The following is a 24,913-nucleotide window of genomic DNA, read 5'->3' on the forward strand; positions in this document are numbered from 1 at the left end:
TTTGTTATTGTTGTAACCCTTGACCCTTGTTCTTGTTGTCTCTAAATTCCCTAATAAAGATTTTCCTAATATCATAACAATTCCGACAATCAATAAAAAAAATATTAGTAAAAAAAAAAGAAAAGAACAAATACTCAACAACATCAACAAAAAATTAATAGTTTAATATGTAACATAATTTCCCAAATTCAAATATATCAAAAAGAACTTGTTCAAATAATGTATACTCAAATTGTTTAAATAAAATGAACAAAATCTAATACAAGCATGTCAGAATATGAAAAAATCATTTCATCTCCTCAAATCCCCCAGAACAAAAAACAAATTCGCAAACTCCTATTTTTGTCATTGTAGGATTTTTGAAAAAAAAAAAGAAAGAGAAGTGAGAAAACAAAAATGTGGAAAAAAGAGAAGAAAAAAGGAATGGTGTTTTACCTGCTCCTTGAAGAATTTCAGTGAAGTGAGGTGAGAGCACCGTCAAATGAGAGCGAGTACCGTGAGAGTGGTTTGTGAGAGCAGAGTTTACTTTTTTGGTATACACAGTGAGTGAAGAAAGTATTTTACTTTTAGGGTTTCATAAATAAAATAATAAATTAAAAAAATAAAATTAGGTAAGTGGTTTGGTGGGCCAACCCGACTTACCACGGGTTCAACCCGCATGAGCCGGGTCTAAATGAGCTGGGTTGAAATCTGACCCGGATATAAGTGGGTTGTATTTTTCAAACCCAACCCGGCCCGAACCCGTGACGGGCCAGATTAACTCGCGGGTTGTGACCCATTTTGACGACTCTAATTTATAGTATCTCTATAGCTCTTGTTGTTTATGGACTTAGGATTTATAGTCATACCTCGTTTTAAAATTTATTTAATAATGATTGATTACCTTAATCCCATGTCATATTTCATAAGTCATATTTCCTAAGGTAATGCTTTTCTCCTCGATCTTCAAATTCAATATGTCAAAGTTTCTCCTTTAGAAATAATTAATTGTTCCGTACTCAGTTTCATACGCAAAATACCAACAATTTTTAAACTTTAATAATTACAAAGTTAACAATTTAGATTTTCAATTTTTTCTCCGACTCTAAAGGTAGAACGATCAAAATGGGTAATTCGGTTCGATCCGGCGCGGCCCATCCACGGGTTAGTCACTTAGTGAGCCAACTCAACCCGGTTTGTTTAATAGCGAGCCAGAAAATTTTGAACCCGACTCAACCCACCACGGGTTAGTGGGCAAACAGGTTGGCTCAATAGCTCACTTAATTACAATTTTTTCTTATATAAAAAAATTACAAACTTTATATAATTCAAACCTAAATAAATTTCACTCCCAAGTTTCACTTCCAACATGGATGTTTAATTGATTTTGAAAATAGAGAACTTAAATAATTTTTTCAAGCAAAAAATAATAATAAATATTTTTTTTATAAAATTAAAATTAAATTTTAATAAAATAAAATTAGGTAGGTGAGTTGGTGGGCCAACCCGGCCCACCACGGGTTCAACCCGCATGAGTCTGGTTTAAATGAGTCGAGTTTAAATCTGATCCACATGAAAAAAATACAATTTTTTCAAACCCAATCCGACTTAAACCAGTGATGGACCAGGTTAGTCCGCGGGTTGTGACCCAATTTCAAAGCTCTATCTATGTTAACTAAAATATTGTCAAAGATAATCTGTGTTACCTTTAAAATACTGGAGTTCAAGAAATCACCCAAAAGAGAAGAACCATCAATATTCTAAAGATCTAAGGCTCTGTTTGTTTAAAGGGAATTTACTGTTGAAAATAATTAGTGAGGATGGTTGACAATTTTAATTGTGTTTGTTTTGAAGCATTTGTAAGTAAAAGAAGGCCACGATTTTAAGTGATTTGGGAGATATATATTTCTTTGAATCACAGATGGTATCAAGGATTTGAACTGATTTAAATTAAATCTCATTTTTTTTCTCTTTTACAATTTTAATAATTTCAACTTTCATGCATGAAAACATTATAATCAGTATGTACTGCAATTCAGTTTTGGTTTCGTTAACAGTAATAATAATGGAATAAAAATAACCATAAATAATAAAATAATAATTTTGAATTTTTGACATTTCAATTTTTAATTTTAATTGTTTATATTTTGATATTTTTTTTTATGCTTTAAACATTATCTAAGCAAAATATTTTTTTTATTAGATATGAATTATGTTTAAAAAATAAATTTTAAAACATTACTATTTCATTTTAATTAAATATAAATTTATTTTATTTTCAAAATTAATTTTATATTTTTTCTTTTTTATTATATTTTTTACCAATAAATATATTATTATTAATAAATATCATTTATATTATTTTTATCACTAAGAGTATTTCAGTAAATTTTTATTTTTTATCAATTAATTTTTTTTTATTACCTTAGACAAATCCTTCTCAAACTTTATTTTTAAATTTATTTTTCAATTATTTTCAAATTTCTCAAAATAATCAACACTCGATTTACTCTTGAATCTTTTCAAATCCATCTACTTTCTCATCTCAAATCCATCAAATCCATTTACCAAAATGAATACATATGAAAAGATACAACCAAAATAAAATCATTTAAATCAATGATAAAGCTAGTTGAGAATCACTTTCTCCAATATTCAAAACAAAATTGATTCCAAAACTAAATAGAAAGAATAATAAAAGAATTTTCAAAATGAAGGTAAGAATTTTCCAAATGAAGACATGATTTGAATTTTATTTAGTAAAAAATATCCTTAATTTACTAGTTATAACAAGGTATAATATGACTTTTTTTAAAAAATATTAAAACTAAAGTTAAAATCTTAAAAAAAATAGAAAAAGAGAAAAACTTAGATAAATGTTTACATACATGAAAAAGAAAACAAAATGATTTTAGGGTATATTAAATTCTGCAACTCAATTTAAAAAAAAACATTAAAACAAATAATAATTCATCAATTACTCAAGTAAAGTCTTTAACGAATATTTAGATAAAAAAGAGACATGTTTTTAAATTATAAAAATATTTTAAATTTATGATAAAAAAATAATTTATCTAAAATTTAAGAAATTTCAAACAAATTTAAGGACATTTCTATAATGCATTTTGTTATATTATTTTGGTTTAAATTCTCGGATCGTTTGTTGGGAAATTTCAAATGGGTCCTTTAGTTTTGAACAATTTCAATCACATCCAAGTTTTTGAAAAATTGAACCCCAATTTTTCCCTTTTCGTTAAATGTTTTAACAAATGTTGAGTTGTAATTATTTTTAAGAGGATGTGTCATTGTGATTAAATTTAATGAGTGATGTGTTTTACAATCTCAATTCCACCTAACATTTAAAGAGGTGTGAGAAACTTCTCAATGGAACCAACCCAACCACCACCCAACTACCTTACCACCCTGGTATGATGGAGGAGGAGCCTCCAATCTACCGTCTCCCGCACGACACGCTCCACCAGATCTTCTCCTCCCTCCCCTTCCGCGTCTTCCTCTATCGCTGCTCCATCGACGCCACCACCAATAACCACCACCGTCCAACGAAACAAATACGAGATTAACCCCAAGAACGCAAACTCACAATTCTCGAGAAAGGGAGAAGAAATGTTCTGCATTGAATCGCGCCCTTACCCGAGAAGAAAAGAAGGGTTCCCTTGCAAGTAGACCAAAACGACAAAGAGAAAGGAGAAAGGTATCTCCTCTTCAGCCCCTACGACCCCTTTGGAATGGAGAAGGAGAGAAAACTCTCCCTAACATGACAAAGAACCTTGAGGATCAAACTGTGCACACACATCGAAACTATGCCTCCATCGTCTTAAACGAGAAAAAAAAATGATTGAGAATACCTAAGACTCAAAAGGAAAGATGAAGACGGTGGAAGATGATGAATCCCTAACATTTTCAATTAAATTTTGTGTCATGTCTGTTCAACTAAAAAAAATCCACCTAATATAATATTGCTATATCAACATTTTAAGTGTGCATCAAGTCATCATAGTTTAACGTCGTCTGTCATTAGTTAACAAAAATGGCAAAAATTAGCTCAATTTTTCAAAAATTTGGATCCAATTAAAATCGTTCAAAACTAGAGGACCCACTTGAGATTACCAACAAAATTTTTCAAAAATTTGAATTCAATTGAAACCGTTCAAAACTAGAGAATCCACTTGAGATTTTTCAACAAATACGAGGATGATCCGAGAATTTAAACCTATTATTTTCCATCTTTGTATTATTATATTTCATATTTAAAAAAAAAAATGTGCAATTGTATTGTGGGGTAGAAAAATAATTCAACGGTTGGTATAGAGGCATACCTACTTTTCTCCTTTTTGAAGCTACCACGAAGGCTCTACTTTATGTGAATTATTATGAGGTTGAAGCATTCCTACTTTACTCTTCAAAGCTATGAACTGCGGGACCTGCCTTCTGCGTCTATGTTCAAACCCCTTTTTTTATTTCAAAATTAAGTTAGTCAAAAGATAACGTCATAAAAAACAAAAAAGTACTCTCTTTTAAGTTTTTTTTTTTTTTTATGTGGAAGTCGTCTTTATAACATGAGTTTAATATGTTTTTTAAAATTTATTTGAGTAGAAACAATATTTTAGTTTTCTTTTTTTAAAAGATAGGGCAAAGTTAATTTTTTAGAGTACTTTAGTTTAAACTTGCTTAAAAGTAAAACTTCAACTATTATAATAAAAATGAACAAGCTAGTTGAAAAAAATAAGTTCTGTCAAGATTGATAATATTTCATTTCTTTTTTATCAGCAACTAATTCTTTTTGCACTTTAATTTATATAAAAAAAGCTTCAATTACACCTAAATAAATTGATGAAAAATAATTTTAAATTTAACTAAAAGAAAAATTAAAACTATATCCGTAAGAAGCATTTTGGTGTAAATTAAAAAGCACAAAAGTGACGTGATAAACATAACTTCATCCTAAACTCTCATAATTGTGTATTTATAGCATTACTTTAATATAATTTTAAAAGAAAGTGAAATAAAAAAATATATTTAAAATCACTTATTCTTTAAAAAAGTTGTTCTCCCAGTTCAGATACCTGTTTATGTAATTGACGTGACTTAAAATAAAGCAATATGAAAAGTTTGTACTACTTACATAAAGTGAATCATTAACATAAATAATGTACTTATTATATTATATTGACTGGAGTGATAGTGAAGATCATCACGAAAATATCTAAAACTATTGTGTTTAAATGAATGATTGTAATTTCAACAAATATGCATCGCTTATTTATATACATAATTCATGGTTAGAATGTTATTGCTCTCAAGTTTCAACCAAATAAAAATTATGGTTTTGGGTTTTCGAAAAACAAAACAAAGTACAACAATGGCGTAACAGTGGTTGAGGCTAAACCATAAGTGTTTTACATATAAATGAAAAATAAAATCTAAATTAATGATATATTTAAGAAAACTGGTTTCAAATTTAAGTAATGGTTTTGTTTTTAAGTTTTCAAATACAATATAAGTTCGATTAAAAGAACAATTATGAGATAACGGTTAGAGAAAAATTTACATCTAATTGCTTAATTAGCTTGATCAAGTAAACCCCCCATGAATTATCGAATTTTACAATAATATCTTAAGAAAATAAGAAAATATACAACATAATACAAGATCTTGAATGCTATAAAATCATATAACACTCTACCTACTGTCTTGTCAATCCTAATCAAAATTAATACGAATTAAATAAAAAATGTTTATGAAATTAGATCATTTTAACATATTTCAACTCAGATCATGTAGAAAATATATAATGATGATCTTCAAGGTAACATGATTGAATTATGATCGATGGTTCTTTAAAATAAATCCAATAATGTGTTTTGAGAATGAAACACTATTAATTAAAGTGTTTTGAAGATTTCATACACTTTAATCGTTAAGTAATTTCATATTTAGAAAGAATAAGAAACATAATTTTAGAGTGTTAATCCAATTATATTCACTTTTAACATGCTAAAAGAGAGATATGTGAGGTTGCACAAACTTTTAACTCGCTAAAATAATATTTCAACGAGGCAAAATCAGTTAAAGGTGGTGTTTTAGTAATTGTCTATTAAAATTACATTATAATCCAAGGATTAAAATGAAAATTTAATTAAACCGACAAATCAATCAAGTTCATCAATATTTTACTTGATTACAACATTTTCTAGTCAACTATATATATATAAACAAAGACTCGATCATTTATCTCAAATTTAACAAAGATCAATAAATGAAAACTTACTTTCAACACTTACAATAACAAAAATACAACTCAAACATGGGGTTTAGAACTAACATTAACTCCTTAACAATTTTTCAAATCAACAAGTTTCAACTACTTTAAAACTCTTGTCTCAATAAATAAAAAATGATATAAAATGAGACAAGACTCTCCCTTAGAGTTAAGTATAAAGGTGAAAAAAAGATTAATAAATTTAGTAAGATTTATCAAGAGAACACTGAGAATTTTTATTCAAACATGAACATATACAATAATTATTTCATGATTTTATTTAAATATATGTGTTTCAGCAACTCCCTTGCCTCCTTCACTTTCCTCGATTCATTTAATATGTTTTTACAAAAAGAATCCCAAATGTGTCACTATTTATTGAATACATTTAATAAAAATATTAGTAAATCCTTTCATTTAACATGTCAAATATATAAATAATTTAAGGGGTTTGCTAATTTTTGTATGGTTGTTTTTCACTTGGTACATTTTAGCAATATGTACTATATTTTAGTAGACAAAAATATCCTAATATATCATGGCTTCTAAATTTAAAGTTAAGAGGTTATTTTAATAATTTTCATTCTCAAAACTAAAAAAAAAAAACCCCGAAACCCTTGCTCACCTCCGTCATTCCTCTCAACCATTTCTCTTTCGTCTCTTTCACTCCAACTACGCTAGTCCCAATTGAAAATATGAGAAACACGTGCCTAACCCTAATCTACCTTCCTCACTTGTCCAATTTGTTTCTCTCTCATCTTCATACTTTTCCTGACCCACACACAACCTGCGACATCGCAATTTATTGCTCTTCTTTATTCGTTCATTTGTTTTCCAATTTAATAATAAAATAATTGATGATGTTGATGTTGATTTTTGATTGGAGAGAACGTTATATATTTTCCCTTCTGATTATTATTAAATTTGTAAAAAAACTAAAATCTACAACAATTTCAAAACTACAACCTTATATATAAGTAAGAATATATTATTGTTTGGTGCTGCAAGTTTTTTTTCTTCCTTTTTAATAATCAACTTATAAGTTTTTCATATTTCCTTTTTTTAATGTTGAAGTTATTGTGAACATTAGAAATCAAACTAGAAAAGAGGCGAGAATGCGTCAAAAGTATCATAATCCTCTAATGAAAATTATTGAAATTATTGTAAACTTTACTTTTTTACAAATTTAATAATAATTAGAAGAAAAAATATATAACACAACTCTCCAATCAAAAACCAACATTAACATCATCAATTATTTTGTTATGAAATTAGAAAATAAATGAACGAACAAAAAAGAGCAAAAAATTGTGCTGGGTTGTTATGTGTGGGTAAGGGAAAGTATGGAGATGAGAGATAACTAAATTGGATAAGTGAAGAAGGTAGATTTGTTGGAGTGAGAGAAATGAAAGAGAAAGGATTGAGAGAAATGAGGGAGGTGAGCAAGTGTTTGGTTTTTTTTTTTTGTTTTGAGAATGAAAATTATTAAAATACTCTTAACCTTAAAACTTAGAATCTATATATATAAGGATATTTTTGTCTACTAAAATATGATACATATTATTAAAATATACCAACTAAAAAACACACAAATTATATATATATATATATATATATATATATATATTATTTGTTTCACATTAATCTCTACACACTAAATTGATAAAATATTGTGAATAATAGGATAAATTAATTATGTTTCATGAATGAACAAATTCCATTTGATCTTATTTGATCTTCATCACTAAACAAATCCTTGATATAATTGCAATAAATATAAAATAAAGTATTTAATATAAAAAAATCATATTTAAACATATTAAAGTGCATGATTATTAAATAGGATCATTTATTTTTGTAAAGCATCATATAAATATTCATATAAAATCAAATTGTTATTCTTTTACAAAAGTTAAACTGTAATGTTTTCTAACGCATAATAGTTTGATATCTCTATTTTTCTCTTACACTCAAGTTACACATTTTTTTTTTCTACATTCATTTGATAATGTTTTTTAAAATATAATACTAGATTAAAGTAAAAATAATAAATATATATAAAGAGGTTTGTTAACGCACGTACGCCTATTTTTTCAGTTGGTACATGTTAATAATGTGTACCAGATTATAGTAGACAAAAATACCCTCATATATTATGGATTCTAAGTTTTAAAGTCAAAGATATTTAAATAATTTTCATTCTCAAAACTAAAAAAAAAACTCAAAACCCTTACTCACGTCCTTTCACTCCACCCTTTTCTCCATCATCTCTACAGTAGCCCCCGAATTAAAAAAAATCAAAAATACTGGCTATTAAGCAATTTTTTACAAAAAAATAATTTTATAATGAGATTTTATAATTTTTGTCTTATTTAATTTTTTTTAATTTTCACAAGCATAATGACATACGAAAGAATTGGTAAAAAAATCAGAAACACTTGCTATTAAACAATTTCTTACAAAAAATGATTTTATAATGAGTTTTCATTTTATAATTTTTGTCTTATCTAATTTTATCTAATTTTTATAAGCATAATGACCTTAGAAGGAATTGATAATTGACCTGAAGATTTTTTAAGAGATGATGATTCAACGTTTGCAGATGATGATGAAATTAGAAAGGTCAGTGAAGATGATGAAATTGAAAAGATCTTGAATGAATCTTTGCTTGAAGGCGAATATGTCAATGACTCAACTCTTTACAAAAGTAAATTGTTTAACAACGAGTATTTCTAATTTTTTTTTCAGTTGGATCTACCATAAGATGATAGAGAAAATGTTGGAGTGAGAGAGAAAAAGAAAGGATTGAGAGGAATGAGAGAGGTGAATAAGGATTTGGAAGTTTCTTTTTTTTAGTTTTGAGAATGAAAATTATTAAATATCCTTGACTTTAAAACTTAGAATCCATAATATATTTAGATATTTTTGTCTATTATAATCCGATACACATTATTAAAATATACCAACTGAAAAACAGACGTATGCGCGTTAACAAACTCCATATATAAAATATTATAATAAAATAATAATGTACGAAGTTGTACCTTGGGATAAAAGAAAGTTTCTTTCAATATAAAAAAGAGGAGAATTGATCTTCTAAAAAGATATTAACCATAAATAGTCAGTCATAAATTGAAGTTGTTGTTGGAAAATTTATCCATACAAAGTTCCACATTATCTCAATCAGAATTATTTTGAAAGAAAATACTCATGCAAACCAAAAACTATTATGGCACGTTAATCATAATAAAAATAATAGCAAAATAAAACTAATTGTAAAGGAAGCATGTATAGAATGACTGGTGGGTATTTGTCTAAAAAGAAGCACTACTTAATATTAATATGATTATAATTATACCTTAAACACCAACAGTGGATGTTTCAGATTGTTTGGGTACTTGCTTGAGTTCAAGGCTACTGGTATCATTTTCCTTGTACTTGAACCATTTTGAACACAATATAAAGTAACCCAAATTCATGATTTCTAGAGCAGCAAGCATGTAATAAAACAAATCCAATCTCCCCTTGTTAAGATCTTCTGGTAACCAATTCCCCGAGGCAGATTTAGAACTGCTATTGTGAACAACTGTGATAAGAAGAGTGCTCAAATAACTGGACCCTGCCATGCCGCAGTAGAAAAGTGACCCTGCAATGCTTCTCATGTTCTCAGGAAATTGTTTATAGTATAATTCAACTTGTCCAACCGCAGTAAATGACTCAGCTAGACCAGCAAGTGCTAACTGAGGAATTAACCATAGACCTGACATAGATGAAATAGCACCTTTTCTTGGTTGCACTCCTATGGGGTTGCTCAGAGCCAAGTTTCTTCTATGCTCTTCAACAACTGCTGCTACTAGCATGCACAGTGCAGAGAGAAAAATACCAGTTCCCATCCTCTGGAGGAGTGTGATACCACCCTCTTTTCCAGTTAGTCTACGGAGGAAAGGGACCAATATTCTATCATAGATTGGTAGCCATAAGGTCATACTCAACATCAAGAACACATTGTAGGATGCACCCGGGATTTTGAAGTTACTGTGTCCGACACGCCTATCGGATTGAAGGGCTTGAAACACGAGAAGGGTGTGATTTTGGACAATAACTAAGTGGTACAAAATGGCTGATAACCATATGGGTAATACTCTCACCACACATTTTGTCTCCTCCACTTGCTGTATGCTGCAAAGGTTCCATGGATTTCCTGCAGATCCATCTGGGTTTATTTTATCTTGTGGGGTCACAATGGCTGCTTTATCCAATAACCTATATTCATGTATTTCAGTTAGAAACTTAGGACTTGTTTAATATATATATATATATATATCATATTCCCAAAACAAATAATTAATCCTTACTACTTATTGAGAAGCAAATTATCCACCCAGAAATTGCTGAAGTTAAAAGTTAAGCTTGATGTAGTTACCTGAATTGAAAGGTGTAAGGGAGCCTAGAGTTAATGCTCTTGGGAGGCACATAGTTGAAAAGAGAAATGGTTTGATGTTCTGCAGGTAGTTTTAAACTCCTTTTCTTGATTGCAACAACCAAAACTTGCACAATACCAGTGATGGGGCTACCACTTGGTCTAACCTTGACATATATTTTGGCCCCCATGAAGTACACTATACAAGATATAAGCATCAAGGCTGCAGGAATTCCCAACCCTATTGCCCAGCTAACATTTGACTGTACGTACACAATTAATGTTAAAGAGACCATCTGGGCAAAAGTGAAGGTAAAAAAGTACCAATTGAAGAAGCTGTTGATCCCTTTCTTCCCTGAATCTGTTTTGGGATTGAACTGATCAGCTCCAAATGCCAAGTTACATGGTCTCACCCCAGCAGCACCTACCAGCAGCAAACCAAATCCAGCCAATAGAAAAGTCATTTGCCCTGCAGTTGGTTCTCTGCATGTTTTGCTCTCCTTTGCACACTGAGGTGGATGCAGATTCTTAAATACTGCAGTAAGTTGTATCACAAGCAATCCCTGTTCAGATGCAGGTGAAACAATTACAAAGGCTCAAATATGTATCTACTAAATTACTAGTATACAAGTAATTGATGCAGATGTGTTAGTTTTTCTGTAAACTGTTGTTTTTTTGTGAAATAATATTAGATATTTGGTGAAGAGTTTTTACGAAATTGTACCAAAAATGAAGTGAATGTGCAGAATCCTATTGTCTTGTAGCGACCAAAGTAGGTGTCTGATAAGAAGGCACCTATCATGGTAGCAAAGTTGGTGCTTCCACTGAAGATGTTGATTATATTTGTGGCTGTGATGTTCTTCAGGTTGAATACAGTGGTGAGATAGACCAAGAGATTGGCTAAGGTGCCAATGGCTCCCAATTTCTCAAAAGTTTCATTTCCTGCAAATTACACAAACAAGTAATTCAAAAGGTAAGACTAAATGTAAAAACACCAAACACACACACTCACCCAGAAAACCTTCAGGATGTACAAGATTGTCATTCCTTACCTATGATAAAGGGCATAGCCTTCCATCCTCTGTAGTTAATCTTAGGATCACTGTCCGTCACATGTTTCTCATTGTTCTCTGTACTTTCTTTCTCCATTGTCTCTATAGTTGTTCTCCCTGCCTCTTCAGCTCCCATTTGTTTAGGGTTCTGTATATGAACTCTATTGCTCCTTCAAGCAGGGAGAAAGAAACCTGATTTTGGTGTTGGGTGATGAAAGTTGAACAAGACATGAGAAGTTCTTATATCAATGAATGACTGACACTTTTTTTCTGTGGTTGACGCTCAGAACTGAGATTTCACTTTGAAATTAAATGATTTGAAGTAAAAAAAAAAAAGGAAAATGATATTTTAACAATATTTTTTTTACCATTTTGACATTGTTCACGTGTCAAAATCTGGATATTATACACGTATTAAATTCTGGTTGGATGATTTCAAATTAAAAAGAAAATTTTGGTTTTTTTATTTTAAATATACTCTTGTCTCAGTTTTTTTTTAATTTAAAATCGTCCAATCAGATTTTAATACATGTACAGTGTCTGGTATCAAAAATTAATGTTAAAATATCATTTTAAAAAAAAATATATATATCACACAAATTTTTAGAGTTCATTTAATATTATTTTTTTTCTTAGAAATACAAATATTCTTTTTTTATAACTATTTTATCATATTAAATAAATATACATGTATAACATTTTATCATTATCCCAAAATTAATATCAATATAATCTAAATGAATGGGTCACATCTAATAATTTAATAATCTATGAAAAAACATGAAAATTAAGGATAGTTTTTAAACGATTTTTTTTGTCAAAGTCTAATCAAGTAACTTCTTTATTTTGTAATAAATTAAAGAGTTTAAATTTGATGTTATATTTAATTACATAAATGAGTCAGATTCATACTTGATGAGTTTTTTTAAGAAAAAAAAACTGATTATAACTTATATATGAATATATATATATATATATATATATATATATATATATAATGAAAATAAAGGTTAACTATCATTGTTAATAAAATAATTATAATAGAATTACCAAATACAATTTCACATCATTAATATATTATTAAATTTTTGTTTTGATTAACTCATATACTATAAAATTTTAAATAAATTGTTGAAAAAGTATTATTTATGTTTTGTTCCAATTTCATGATATATGTCTTAACTTTCCGTCGAAATATTTTTAAATTTCTCTTCTCATTCAATAAATATTAGAATGATGGCAAAAAGCCTGTATTTAAAGATATTCAGAAATTATATTTGAGATAAAATATCAAATGAATGAAGGATGTTTTGGGTATTTAAACTGAGTTTGACAATGGAGTAGGGACAGCTATCATATGACCAGGTATCACCAAATTAAATCGAACGTATTTTAAAAAATCCCAAGTAAATTTAGACGTACGATTGGATTTAATAGGATAATATTAAATAAATTAATAATATAAGACAGATCTAATAAATTAAATTAGTTTATATAAAGATTAAATTTTAAATTCATACTAAATTACTTGGACTGGATTCGAATTCAATCAATCCTATCAATAGTTAGATCTTCTTTTCATCCACCAAAAGATTTAAAAATTTAATTAGAAAAAATAACATGCAAAAAGAAAAATTTACAGTATAATATTTTTCTTTGGGGTAGCTTTTTAAATTATTTTCTTAAGTTGAAAACTTGGAATATATAAAAAAATGGTATTTTGTAATAAGTTATTATTTTTTCAAAACATCCATACATATCCTGTTGGTATTTTGTAATAAGTTATTATTTCATGCAAGTCTAAAATAAATACGACACAATTTTTAATTTCTAAGACGGGACATAGATATGTATAACAACCAGTTCTATCCTATTTTCATCCTAATCATTCTTTAATTATTTATATTGTTTGATACATATTTTAATTTAAGTCACATGTGAACAATAAAACTGACTTAGGTAAATAGTACCTATTTTAATAAAAAAAAATGTTTAATTTATTAGCTACATAAATCGAAGAAAAAAATTATTAGGTAGCTATTGTGAAAATCAATAAATATAATAGAAACCTGAATCTTACTTAAGCCTAAAAATTAATAAACTCCTAATAATATATAATTTGTTTAAATATGTTTACCATCATTGTAGAACTATGGAGAGTTGCTTTGTTTCACGGTTTAGGGTGTAGTCTTTATAAATTTTGAAATCATTTTTTTTTTTATAAAAATGTGTAAATTTTGGTTATGGTTTTTATTATATACTTTTTTATCTCTCCAAAATTTTAAACCGTGCCCTTAACTCCTGGTAGTAATTTTATTATAATGTTTATTTTAAAATCTTGTAGACTTTTATGGATGGCATAGTTTTTTTATTTGGAGTTTTGTTATATAGTTAATTAATATCAATATAATAATACACAAAAAGTGATCATTCTTAATTTTAGAAAAAAAACAAGGAAAGAGAACCAAAGTAAGAAACCACTCATTTTAAAGAAACTAAAAACATCTTAAATTTATATAATTTTATAATAATGCACTTTTATATTATTTGTCATATTTAAATTTAATAATAAATTAAAGATATCTTAAAATTAAATTTCATAAAAAAATAATTGTGATATAATAAATTAAATTAAATAATACTTTTTCATATTTGTTAATTAGTCAATTTTAAGTGAGAAGTCTTGTCTATATTATTTTTAGTAATTTATTTTATTTAAGCTCATTTTCACATGAAGAATAAGCATATAAATTCATATTATTATTATTATTATTATTATTATTATTTTTCTAAAGGCATTTAAGGTAAAGCTCTCCGAACAAATTCTATAGTAAGTATAGGACCACTTTTTTTTTAAATGTACATATTAATTAAAGAGTTTAAAATAGATAAAAAAATATTTTATTATTTAAGTGTTATATATATATATATACATATAATTATTTATTTGTTTATTTATTTATGTAAAAAACTTTCTCTTTAATTTTTTAAAGATTTTGATTTAAATAATATTTTTTAATTCGACCTACAATATTAAAGAATATAAAGAGTAAGTTACCAACCAATTATTTTTTATTTCAATTGATAAACATTTAATTTTGTACAAAATATTTTGAGTTATTGGCATTGCTTTACATGCTCAAAGTTGGACTTGTATATGCATGTGAAATATGATTGTGAAAAATAAATTTGGATTAAATGAATATTTTTAAATATATATTTGGCCTCGAAGAACTAAGTATTAAAAAATAAAAAAGTTAAATAGTTAACTAAGAAAATCCTAAGTTAGATTATGAAAGAGCATAGTTAATTCTTTGAGTTTTATAAGAAAGTTGATTTTGAAATGTTATATTGAGATTGATTTATATCGGTGATTATGTTGAAAGGTAAATGCTATTTCTATAACTCTTAATATATGACAAAGATATTTTGAATTGAATTAAACAATAAATATTTGAAAAATAAGATAAAACCTTTTTCATTTTGATTGTTAAAGAGAACTATTTTACTTATTGTCTTCTTCACCTTAAGTTATATTTTATAATTTCATTGAGGAAGTTATGCAGTAATTTTTTCTCTCCTATGTGAGTTTAAATGTTTAAATATTCATTGGGACACTTAAGTAAGAAACACTAATGAAAAAAAATTAAATTTAATGACGAACTTATTATGATATTCTAGTCTATCTGTCATAGTATGTTTTGTAATTACAAAATTTTAAATATGAGAAGATTTATTGTATCGCTTCTAAATTTAATTAACATAATATATTATAATTATAATGATTATTTATTTATCTATTATAATAAATCAGACAATGATATATTTGTAAATAATAACCAAACTTATTATTATGTGGATTGTAATTTTGATCAATATAGAAAGTTTTTTCTATGTTAGCTTTTATTTTATCAGTTGTATTTTTTTTTTCTCACAATTTCTTTTTTATTGACATAATGTATTTTTTCTTGGAATTAATGAGCAAGAGAGTAGTTTGTCGCAATGTTGTCGAGTAACTACAATAAGGAATTAGGATGTGAGGATGTGCTAATGGTTAGGAAGACAGAGATGCTATTAATTGAGACATGTCAAATGGTCGAAGAAAGGATGTCATTGATATCTTGGAATTGGTGGTAGTAAAGATTCTTTTTCAGCTTCGTCGTATGATCTTGAATTATGCCTTCTATAAAGATAAAGCGATCAAGTATTAGTATAACATAATTTAAATAAAATGAATGAAAATGAATAAAGTTACTTCATGTTGGAAAAATACTTAAACATGGTATTATTTTTTATTTGTATACGTGCCACTGAATATTGGAATTCATTAATAAAAAAAAATATTAATTCCACTAATAATTTAAATTATATAAAGTAATATATCAAAGTAAACACGAAGTTAAAGAATATTTTTTATAATGATGTCATTTAGTGAGCTAACTCAACTAAACTCACTTATTAGTAAGCTAAAAAAATTTAAACCTGATCTCATCTATCATAGGTTGGTGAGTTAATTAAGTTAGGTCATTGACTCACTTAATTACAAGTTTTTTTTAATAAGAAAAAATTATAATTTTTTTTGTAATTTAAATATAAATAAATTCACCCTAAAGCGATGTTAAACTCAAAAGATAACTCAAATAAACCGAATTTAAAATTGATTCATATAAAAAAATTAGGTTGGTAGATTCTAAATAATAATTGTTATATTTAGTTAAGCAAATTCAACGAGACACCTCTATTACATTGAAAACCGAGAGTTAAATTTCAAGTCAAAAGTTAATTTTCGTGTGACTTGTTACATATATTTTGAAAGACGTTATAGTTATTTAATCTTTTGTTGAGAGAAGGAGCAAGTCGAATAAGAATATAGTCCTTAGTCATTGAATTAGGTATAAGATGAGTGTGTTATATATTTAAAGAATTTTTAAAATAAGTGTTATGAATGTATGAATAGTTATATCTGATTCATATTTTATCCTTAACCTTAAAAAGATGGGTTTTTGAATATGTTTTCTTGTATTTATATATATATATATATATATATATATATATATATATATATATATATATATATATATATATATATATATATATATGAGCTTGGAAAATGATATTTTAACACTATTTTTTTGACACTATTTTGATACTGCATACGTGTCAAAATATGATTGGATGATTTCAAATTAAAAAAAGTTGAGATAAGGACATATTTGAAAGAGAAAAATTAAAGTTTTTTTTTAATTTGAAATCGTTCAACCACATTTTAACACGTATTCAGTGTCAAAATAGTATAAAAAAATAGTGTTAAAATATCCTTCAATGAGCTTACCCTTAGATTCGTAGCAGGATTGCCTTGGATGATGACGTGGAGTTTTGTGGTTTATAAGATTAGCACGGAGGTTTGATTGGAAATCGAAATGAATATCTAAATGAATTATTGTCGTTTTGTCTTGGGTGTGTGAGTGGTGACAGGGACATAAAAAATTCTGATTGGCAACCTTAGAACACGTTACCCTACATAAATGCATTTTGTTAGACTTTACAAGCCACCTCCACTTTCTTTCTTTCTTTCTTTCTTTCTTTCTTTCTTTCTTTCTTTCTTTCTCATACTTAACTGTCGTTTACACCACACATTCAATTATTAGATCCACTCATTAAGGCTATGTCTTCTCTTCAGTCTTTCACTCTCTTAGTCTCTTCACCTGTTGCTTAAACATTTTCAACTCTTTCTACGGAAAAGCTTACCATATAAATTAAACATGCATCTTAATATTTTCACAACTTTTTTAAAATCTTTTTATAATAAAAAACGTGTTATTATTTTATTAACTTATTTATATTTAAAAAAATATTTAAAACAGACCAATAACAAATTTATATATATATATATATATATATATATTATTAAAAGGTTGTTAAAAAAATTTATTAAAAGAATTCTTTTTTCCATTAAATATAGCCACCAACCATGTGCTACAAGTGTTGAGAGGCTACTCATACACACTTTCAAATGCAGAAAAAGTCAAGTACGCCACAAAACCTTTCTCACAACTTCCTCATAGCATTAAATGGATCAAAACTGCACAAGGTAACACTTTGATCCACAAGGAAATTATTATAATAGTCATACTAGTTAATCACCATAAAAGGAAAAAGAGATTGCGCTAAGGAGTCTCTCTAGTTACGTAGTAACTTCAAAAAATAATACAAAGTGAATTTTGTTCGTAGTAATTTGCGCAATCGTTAGTGTACTACAGATTGTAATTTTCTCTCTTCTTTGAACCCAATTGGTTAGCTGGATTAATCTAAATGCTAATCATAATCATAGGCCATAAATTCGAATAAGTTAATTTTTGTCTCACGAGTAAGCTTGTATTATGCTTTGAATGTGCACCGTGTATAACTAGCATAGTACTGGAGACCTTAGTAAAAAGTATACGGTGTTACTCCTTCCACCTCTTCAAATGGGTCCTCTATCTCTCTATTATTTTAATTTATTTCAAAAATATTGTACATTTTTTCACTGTTTTCTTTTATTCTAAAAATACCCTACACCTCTCCACTATTTTTAACAAACTTTATCTTTCTCTCTACATTAATGGAGCATTTATTACAAAATATAAAATTTAGAAGAAATTTCAATATTAGTACTTCTACCATTTCCATTTTATAAAATTAAAAGTTAGATGCAAATACAAAATAATAAATTTAATAATATTAATAGCAAATAAAGATATATTACTATTATTATTATATAGTAACTTTATAATGACGAAAGAACTAATTCTAAATCTTTAACAAATAACTTTTTTTTTATATTTTAAGTATTTAATAATATTTTTATATTATTTATCTAATAAATTAAATATTTGAGTCAAAAGTTAAAACATAATATAATGTTAAAAATTATAGATATTATATGTAAAAAATAACACACACACACACACACACATATATATATATATATATATATATATATATATATAAACATTTTTCTAGAAAATTATAACAAAATTTTATCATTTATTAAATAATTTAAAAAGAAAAAAATATATTCAACAGTGAAAATAAGATTGAATCAAACTTATTTAAGAAAATATATCAGAAGTTTAAATTTGAGTCATGTAAATGCTCCATTAATGTAGAGAGAGAAAGAGAAAAATTGTTAAGGATCGTGGAGAAGTATAGGATATTTTTGAAATAAAAGAAAATAGTGAGAAGATATAGAATATTTTTGAAATAAATTAAAATAGTGAGGGGGTGCAGACCCACGAAGGTAGAGGGAGCAACACCCAAAAGTATATACTTCACGTATTTTGGCCTTGTCTAAAAATGGTTTTGAGAAACATGATCAAAGAAGCTCTTCCTTTGCTATATTTACCTTAATCAGTGTATAAAATTTGTTGGGATTTTACTGACTAAGGAAGTCGATACTTATCTTCTGGATCAAGGTCCACCTTCCAGTTCTTTTCCTTGAAAAAGGCTGCCACTTCTTGCATCTCCCTTTTTCTTACTACACCCCCCATAAGTTATAATATTTCCATTTTATCCTTTATTAAAAATTATTAAAAACCCTAATTTGACGTTTCTTGCACCATGAAATGTCCTGCACCTTTTTTCCTCTTTCTTCATTTTCTTCTTTTACATAGTTGTATAGGATTGAAGGCAAATCTCCACTCGAGATGTGATGAGAGATGAAAGATTGAAGGAGAAAAGAAATTTAGAGAAGAATTGCCCATAGAAAAGAAGTTGTTTGGATTATTTAAAAAAGAAAAAAATCTTCCAGAATAAATGTTTTAAAAGTTATTTCCAAATTTAAAAATACCTTACGGAACACTAATTTCAGAAAAAAACAATTATATTCCAAATCTGAAAACACCTTCCGAAATAATAATTTTAGAATATAAAAAAGTTATACTACAAAATAAATATTACAGAAGATATTTTCGAATCAGAAATACTTTTGAAACATCTATTCTTGAATTTTTTTTATATATAACTCAAAACAACTTCTTTTCGAAACTTCCTTTCCCTTTTAATCTTTCACCTTCCATAACAAGTCGAGAGGGGATTTTGCCTTCAACAATCTTGCACAACTTTGTGAAAAGAAGAAAATGAAACAAGAGGGAAGAAGATGTAGTAGATGTCGCGACGCAAGGAAAAAAAAGGGAATGTAAATATTTGGATTTTAGGGTTTTTGATATTTTTTAATAAAGGAGAAAAATGGGAATATTGTACCTTATGGGAGTGCAGAAAAAAAAAAGGAGACGTGCAGGAAGTAGCAGCCCCGAAAAAAAAACATTGCGCAAACTAAAAAGAAAATGCCTCGTTGAGCATGACAAACCGAATTATGTTCATAATTGTTAGTCATCAGATAAGAGTTGTTGCATAATCTACACCAAAAAAGTGACCAAAAGCTTATAATAAATCATAGAGTTTCATCATTTGTATCAATCTATCTAAATGCACAAGCAGTTCAAGAGCAGGTAATTCAAAATTTCAAATGGGTTGTAATATTCTTCTAATATTAACAAAGGGAAATTGAACCATACCATGTAGAATACAATGGTTGATTAACTGGACGACCCTACTAGTTTCACCTAACAATAGTATGACAATTACAGAAATCAAAGTACAATTAAAATTTTACAAAAACAATGACATTTCTAATGAGTGTTCTCATTTTTTTTTTTTCTTTTCCTGTAAAATGAGCTGAAAGACCACCAACTCTGACCGACTTTAGGTGGTTACAATCATTATCTTCATATGTAAGAATCAAATTAAGGAAAATATAATCGTGATGTCAGTGTATACTTTCTTTCACTGTCATTAGGTGCTTTAAGGCAAAAGTTTCGGATGTAGGCACCTATTATAAGAACAATGCACCTCATCTGTCAAATGCATCTACACATAAAGTATCTATCTAATTGGAAAAACACATACTGCATATTTGTTACTATACTCAATCTTGATTTTAACCATTGCTAGTTGTGGTTCCACTCGATGAAAAGTTGTAGTAGCCTATTTCTACACACTAGCTATAGACTCGAATCATTAAGACCATTAGCACTTTTTTCCGATTGTCTTGTCACTTTTTCGAGTTCGACAGAACTGCTGCTCGTGCCCTTGTACCTAAACCACCTTGCACATAACACAAAGTAACCTAAATTAATAATTTCTAAAGCGGCAATGAGGAAATAGAACTTATCCAATCTACCCTTGTTAAGATCCTCCGGTAACCAATTCCCAGTTTCAGATTTGGCAGTGACTTGGTGGATAATTGAAATAAGCACGCTACTCAAATAACTTGACCCTGCATGTCCGCAGTAGTAAAGAGAACCTGCAATGCTTCTCATGTTCTCAGGAAATTGTTTGTAGTAAAACTCAACCTGTGCAACAGTCATGAATGATTCCGCCAATCCAGCTAATATCAGCTGCGGAATCAGCCACATACCTGACATTGATGAGATTGCACCTTTTCTCATTGTTACTCCTAGAGGATTAGTCAAAGCCAGGGTTCTACGGTGTTGCTCAACCCTAGCAGATACTACCATGCTGAGTATTGCGAAAAATATTCCAAAACCCATTCTCTGAAGGAGTGTGATGCCGCCCTCTTTTCTAGTGAACCTTTGGAGTAAGGGGACAGCTTTTCGGTCATAGATGGGTAACCAAATTGCCACAGTAATCATCAAAAAGACGTAGTAGGATGCTCCTGGGATCAAGAACTCGCTTTGCCCAATACGCCTGTCAGATAGAAGGGCTTGGAACACTAAAATGGTGTGCTGTTGGACGATCACAACAAAGTATATAATGCCTGAAACCCATATGGGTAACACTCTCAATAAGCATTTAACCTCTTCCACTTGCTGCATACTGCAAAGGTTCCAGGGATCAGTAGCAGATCCATTGGGGTTTATTTGATCTTGGGGAGTCACGATTGCCGCTTTGTCAAGGAACCTGTCAACATAAGCCATCTGGTAAACACTTCTTAATAATCTATCATAACTAACAACAAATGCTAACTGCTTGATGTTGTTTACCTGAATTGATATGTATAGGGAAGTTTAGAATTCATTGACTTGGGAGCCACATAATTGAAGAGGGAAGGATATAGATATTCCGGGAGCTTCAGCCTCCTTTTCTTTGCTGCAACCACTATAACTTGCACTATACTAGTTATAGGGCTACCACTTGGTTTAACTTTCACATACATTTTGGACCCCATGAAGAAGATTATAGAAGATACAAACATCAAAGCAGCAGGAATTCCAAGACCCACTGCCCAACTTACATTTGACTGTATATGGACAATAATTGTTAAGGATATCATCTGAGCAACAGTGAAAGTGAAAAAGTACCAATTGAAGAAGCTAGTGATCCCCTTTTTCCCAGAATCCGTGTTAGGATTAAACTGATCAGCACCAAATGCTAAGTTACATGGTCGAATCCCTGCAGCTCCTATCATCAATAAACCTAAACCAGTCTTTAGAAATGTCATTTGCCCCTCTGTTGGTCCTTCACATGTGGGGGACTCTTCACACTGAGGTGGATGCAGCTTGTCTACCGCCGCTGTCAGTTGGATTGCAAATAAACCCTGTATGAAGCAGGGAAACCAAGGTATCCGATACAAAAATTAAACAAGCCAATCAGATAAACCAAGCACCTTTCTTTCTATATAGATTTTAAAATGGAATTACTTCTATTTGGAATGGTCTTAAATCACATTTTCTACTTCTCAGTGCCGCCGGCTCTTACAAATTCAGATATCCCTAACAGTGTTGTGTTTATCCATAAACAAAAAGCACCAGGCAGCAGCAATTTACCACAAAGGAAGCCATTGTGCAGAATGCCAATATCTTGTAGCGACCAAAAAAGGCATCAGACAGAAAAGCTCCTATTAATGTAGCAAAGTTGGTGCTGCCATTGAAGATGTTGATAATATTTGTAGCCGTGATGTTTTCCAAGTTGAACACAGTAGTAAGATACACCAAGAGATTGGATAAAGTGCCAATGGCTCCTAGCTTCTCAAAAATCTCATTTCCTGCCAATTACAGAAAAAAATCAGTCAAGGTCTAAGAAGAAAAACCAACAAGAAAAAGAAATGCATATAAAATCACAAAACCCTCCTCACCTATAATGAAGGGCATGACCTTCCACCCTCTGTAGTTAATCTTAGGGTCATCATCTGTTCCACTATTATCGCTCTTCAATAAACTTTCCTGGTCATCATCAAAGCTCTCTCGCTTTGTCATTCTTTCTCCAATCGTGTTCATGATTATAAGCTTTAAGAGCTACCTTGAAGAAGGAAAGGAGGGCAAGAACAACCAGTGAGAGACATCATGAAATAGGGGGAATTTCAAAACCACACCAACTATTATCATCGCACCTACCTACTAACAAATTTACTCAAGCTGATTTACGGATCCAGTCTTCACTCCCTGGTTCTTGTCCCGAATTTAATTTCTATTTACATTTCCCCCAATTTCATTTTTATTCTGATTGGGTATTTAAATTACCCATTTATTGTGTTTTAGTTGAAGCGAGTAGATCTTCGTCGGTGACCAATACAAAATAATTTGCTGTACCCAAAAAGCAAAACCCAAGCAAGAAGAGTACAATACAAAATCTCAGAACTTTGTTGCAAGTTAAACATTGCCCAGTCACACATACATTGTACAAAATGCTACCTTTGTAATTCTGTCCTAATTTTAAGTCCGAGGGAAATTTTGAACAAAAGAAGAAAATTTATTGCAATCTAATAAAACCCAGAAAGAAAGATATAAATTTAGTATAACAATAAGTCAACTCAGTACATGATAAGATGATATCTCGAAATAAAAGCGTAAGCAAAGGAATGAAAATTGAGAGAGGAAGCGAAAAGCAATGAAAAGGGGATGATAACAGTACCTGAAGCGAGAGATGTCAATTGGACGGAGCCTTCAAATTCAACTTAAAGACTTGCTATCAGACATTCTACTCACTCTACCTTCCTTCAGAGTTTAATTTTAGATTTTTGAGTTTTTGTTTAAGTAATATTTTTCGGATGAACTTTTTGAGTTGACCTTAATTATACTCTTTTATTTTAAGTAAAAAATTAGCTTCATCTTCCAACACTTCTATTATTTCTATGAAAACAAGGAAAGCTTTGTCGTCAAAATATCCATAAGCTCGGGAATCTTAAAACAATAAAAAAAATCAATTTATTGAAACATTTAAAATGTGTTTGGAATACAAGTAAAATATTAAGATGGTTTAATTTTGATTCGAGTTGAAAAACTAAATTATAATTTAAAAATTAACATGAATTTTGATATGAATTTGTTTACCTAGTTAAACAATAAACTAATAAAAATAATAAATTAAAAATTAGTTTACTTTTTCCTTTTATTGAAAAACTAACTACTAAATCTATCTCAGAAAAATTTCGTTCGCGAATAATAATTTTCTAAAAGTTCAGATTTAATATTTAATTTTTTTATTCACTTTATCTTTTTATATTTTTTAAATTAATTGAATCTTGTATGTAATTAAATTAATGTTAACTCGGTTAAAGATAATAAAATAGTAGGTCTTTTTGTATTTTAGAAGTGGAATACTCTATATTAATACAAAAGAAATACTAATATATGCATAATCATTTATAATATAAAGCACTATAAAAATAATATATACGTATAATGTGCTTAAAATATTCCAAACAATTCAAAAACCAAATATATGAATTTTTCTCAAAATATAACAACTTAAAATGCAATAAAAGTATCTTAAAACACCTATAAATATATTTAAAACACTAAAACTTCATTGTATCTTTCCAACACCCTAACTATTGTCAATCCTTTTTGTATAACTCATTTCTTCACATATATCATACATTTCATAATAAGTGATTAAACCACAAACCAACAAACATAAAAAATAAGCTAAGATAAATAAAATGATTCTTATTCATTTAAAATAAACAACATATATTCAATTATTCTAAGATAATAACATATAATCCAACATTCAATTCATCAGATAGACTCACATATAATTAATTTATTTTACTCCACTTTTATAAGACATATGTATTAAGTAAATTCAAAGGTTATGCATCTGTTACTTCATAACTTGTCTCACAAGAACTATAGCTATATATATTTCAAGATTGAGTAATCTCCCTTCCTTGTAGCATGA

General features: G+C 28.5%; 2 protein-coding genes across 4 annotated transcripts; both read right to left on the minus strand.

Annotated features, from left to right (window-relative positions):
• Positions 1-9,470: 9,470 nt before the first annotated feature.
• On the minus strand, positions 9,471-11,974 carry LOC106769457 (protein NRT1/ PTR FAMILY 2.9). Its single transcript, XM_014655083.2, has 4 exons — positions 11,732-11,974; positions 11,404-11,621; positions 10,683-11,242; positions 9,471-10,522 (listed from the first exon to the last, which is right to left on the minus strand). Exons 1-4 carry the CDS (start codon positions 11,865-11,867, stop codon positions 9,619-9,621), a joined length of 1,818 nt encoding a protein of 605 aa, XP_014510569.1. The 5' UTR covers positions 11,868-11,974; the 3' UTR covers positions 9,471-9,618.
• Positions 11,975-20,514: 8,540 nt separating this feature from the next.
• Positions 20,515-23,767, minus strand: LOC106769301 (protein NRT1/ PTR FAMILY 2.9). Of its 3 annotated transcripts, none has more exons than XM_014654858.2 (5): positions 23,642-23,767; positions 22,866-23,029; positions 22,558-22,775; positions 21,775-22,328; positions 20,515-21,691 (listed from the first exon to the last, which is right to left on the minus strand). In XM_014654858.2, the coding sequence occupies exons 2-5, from the start codon at positions 23,005-23,007 to the stop codon at positions 20,773-20,775; spliced, it is 1,833 nt and encodes a 610-aa protein (XP_014510344.1). In that variant the 5' UTR covers positions 23,008-23,029; positions 23,642-23,767; the 3' UTR covers positions 20,515-20,772. The 3 variants fall into 3 exon arrangements, with proteins under 3 accessions (XP_014510344.1, XP_014510347.1, XP_014510345.1); XM_014654861.2 differs by having other exon boundaries at positions 22,866-23,025; positions 23,642-23,765; XM_014654859.2 differs by lacking the exon at positions 23,642-23,767 and adding an exon at positions 23,125-23,627.
• Between the last annotated feature and the right edge of the window lie 1,146 nt (positions 23,768-24,913).

Source organism: Vigna radiata, chromosome 7, assembly GCF_000741045.1.
Source record: "Vigna radiata var. radiata cultivar VC1973A chromosome 7, Vradiata_ver6, whole genome shotgun sequence".
NCBI lineage: Eukaryota > Viridiplantae > Streptophyta > Magnoliopsida > Fabales > Fabaceae > Vigna > Vigna radiata.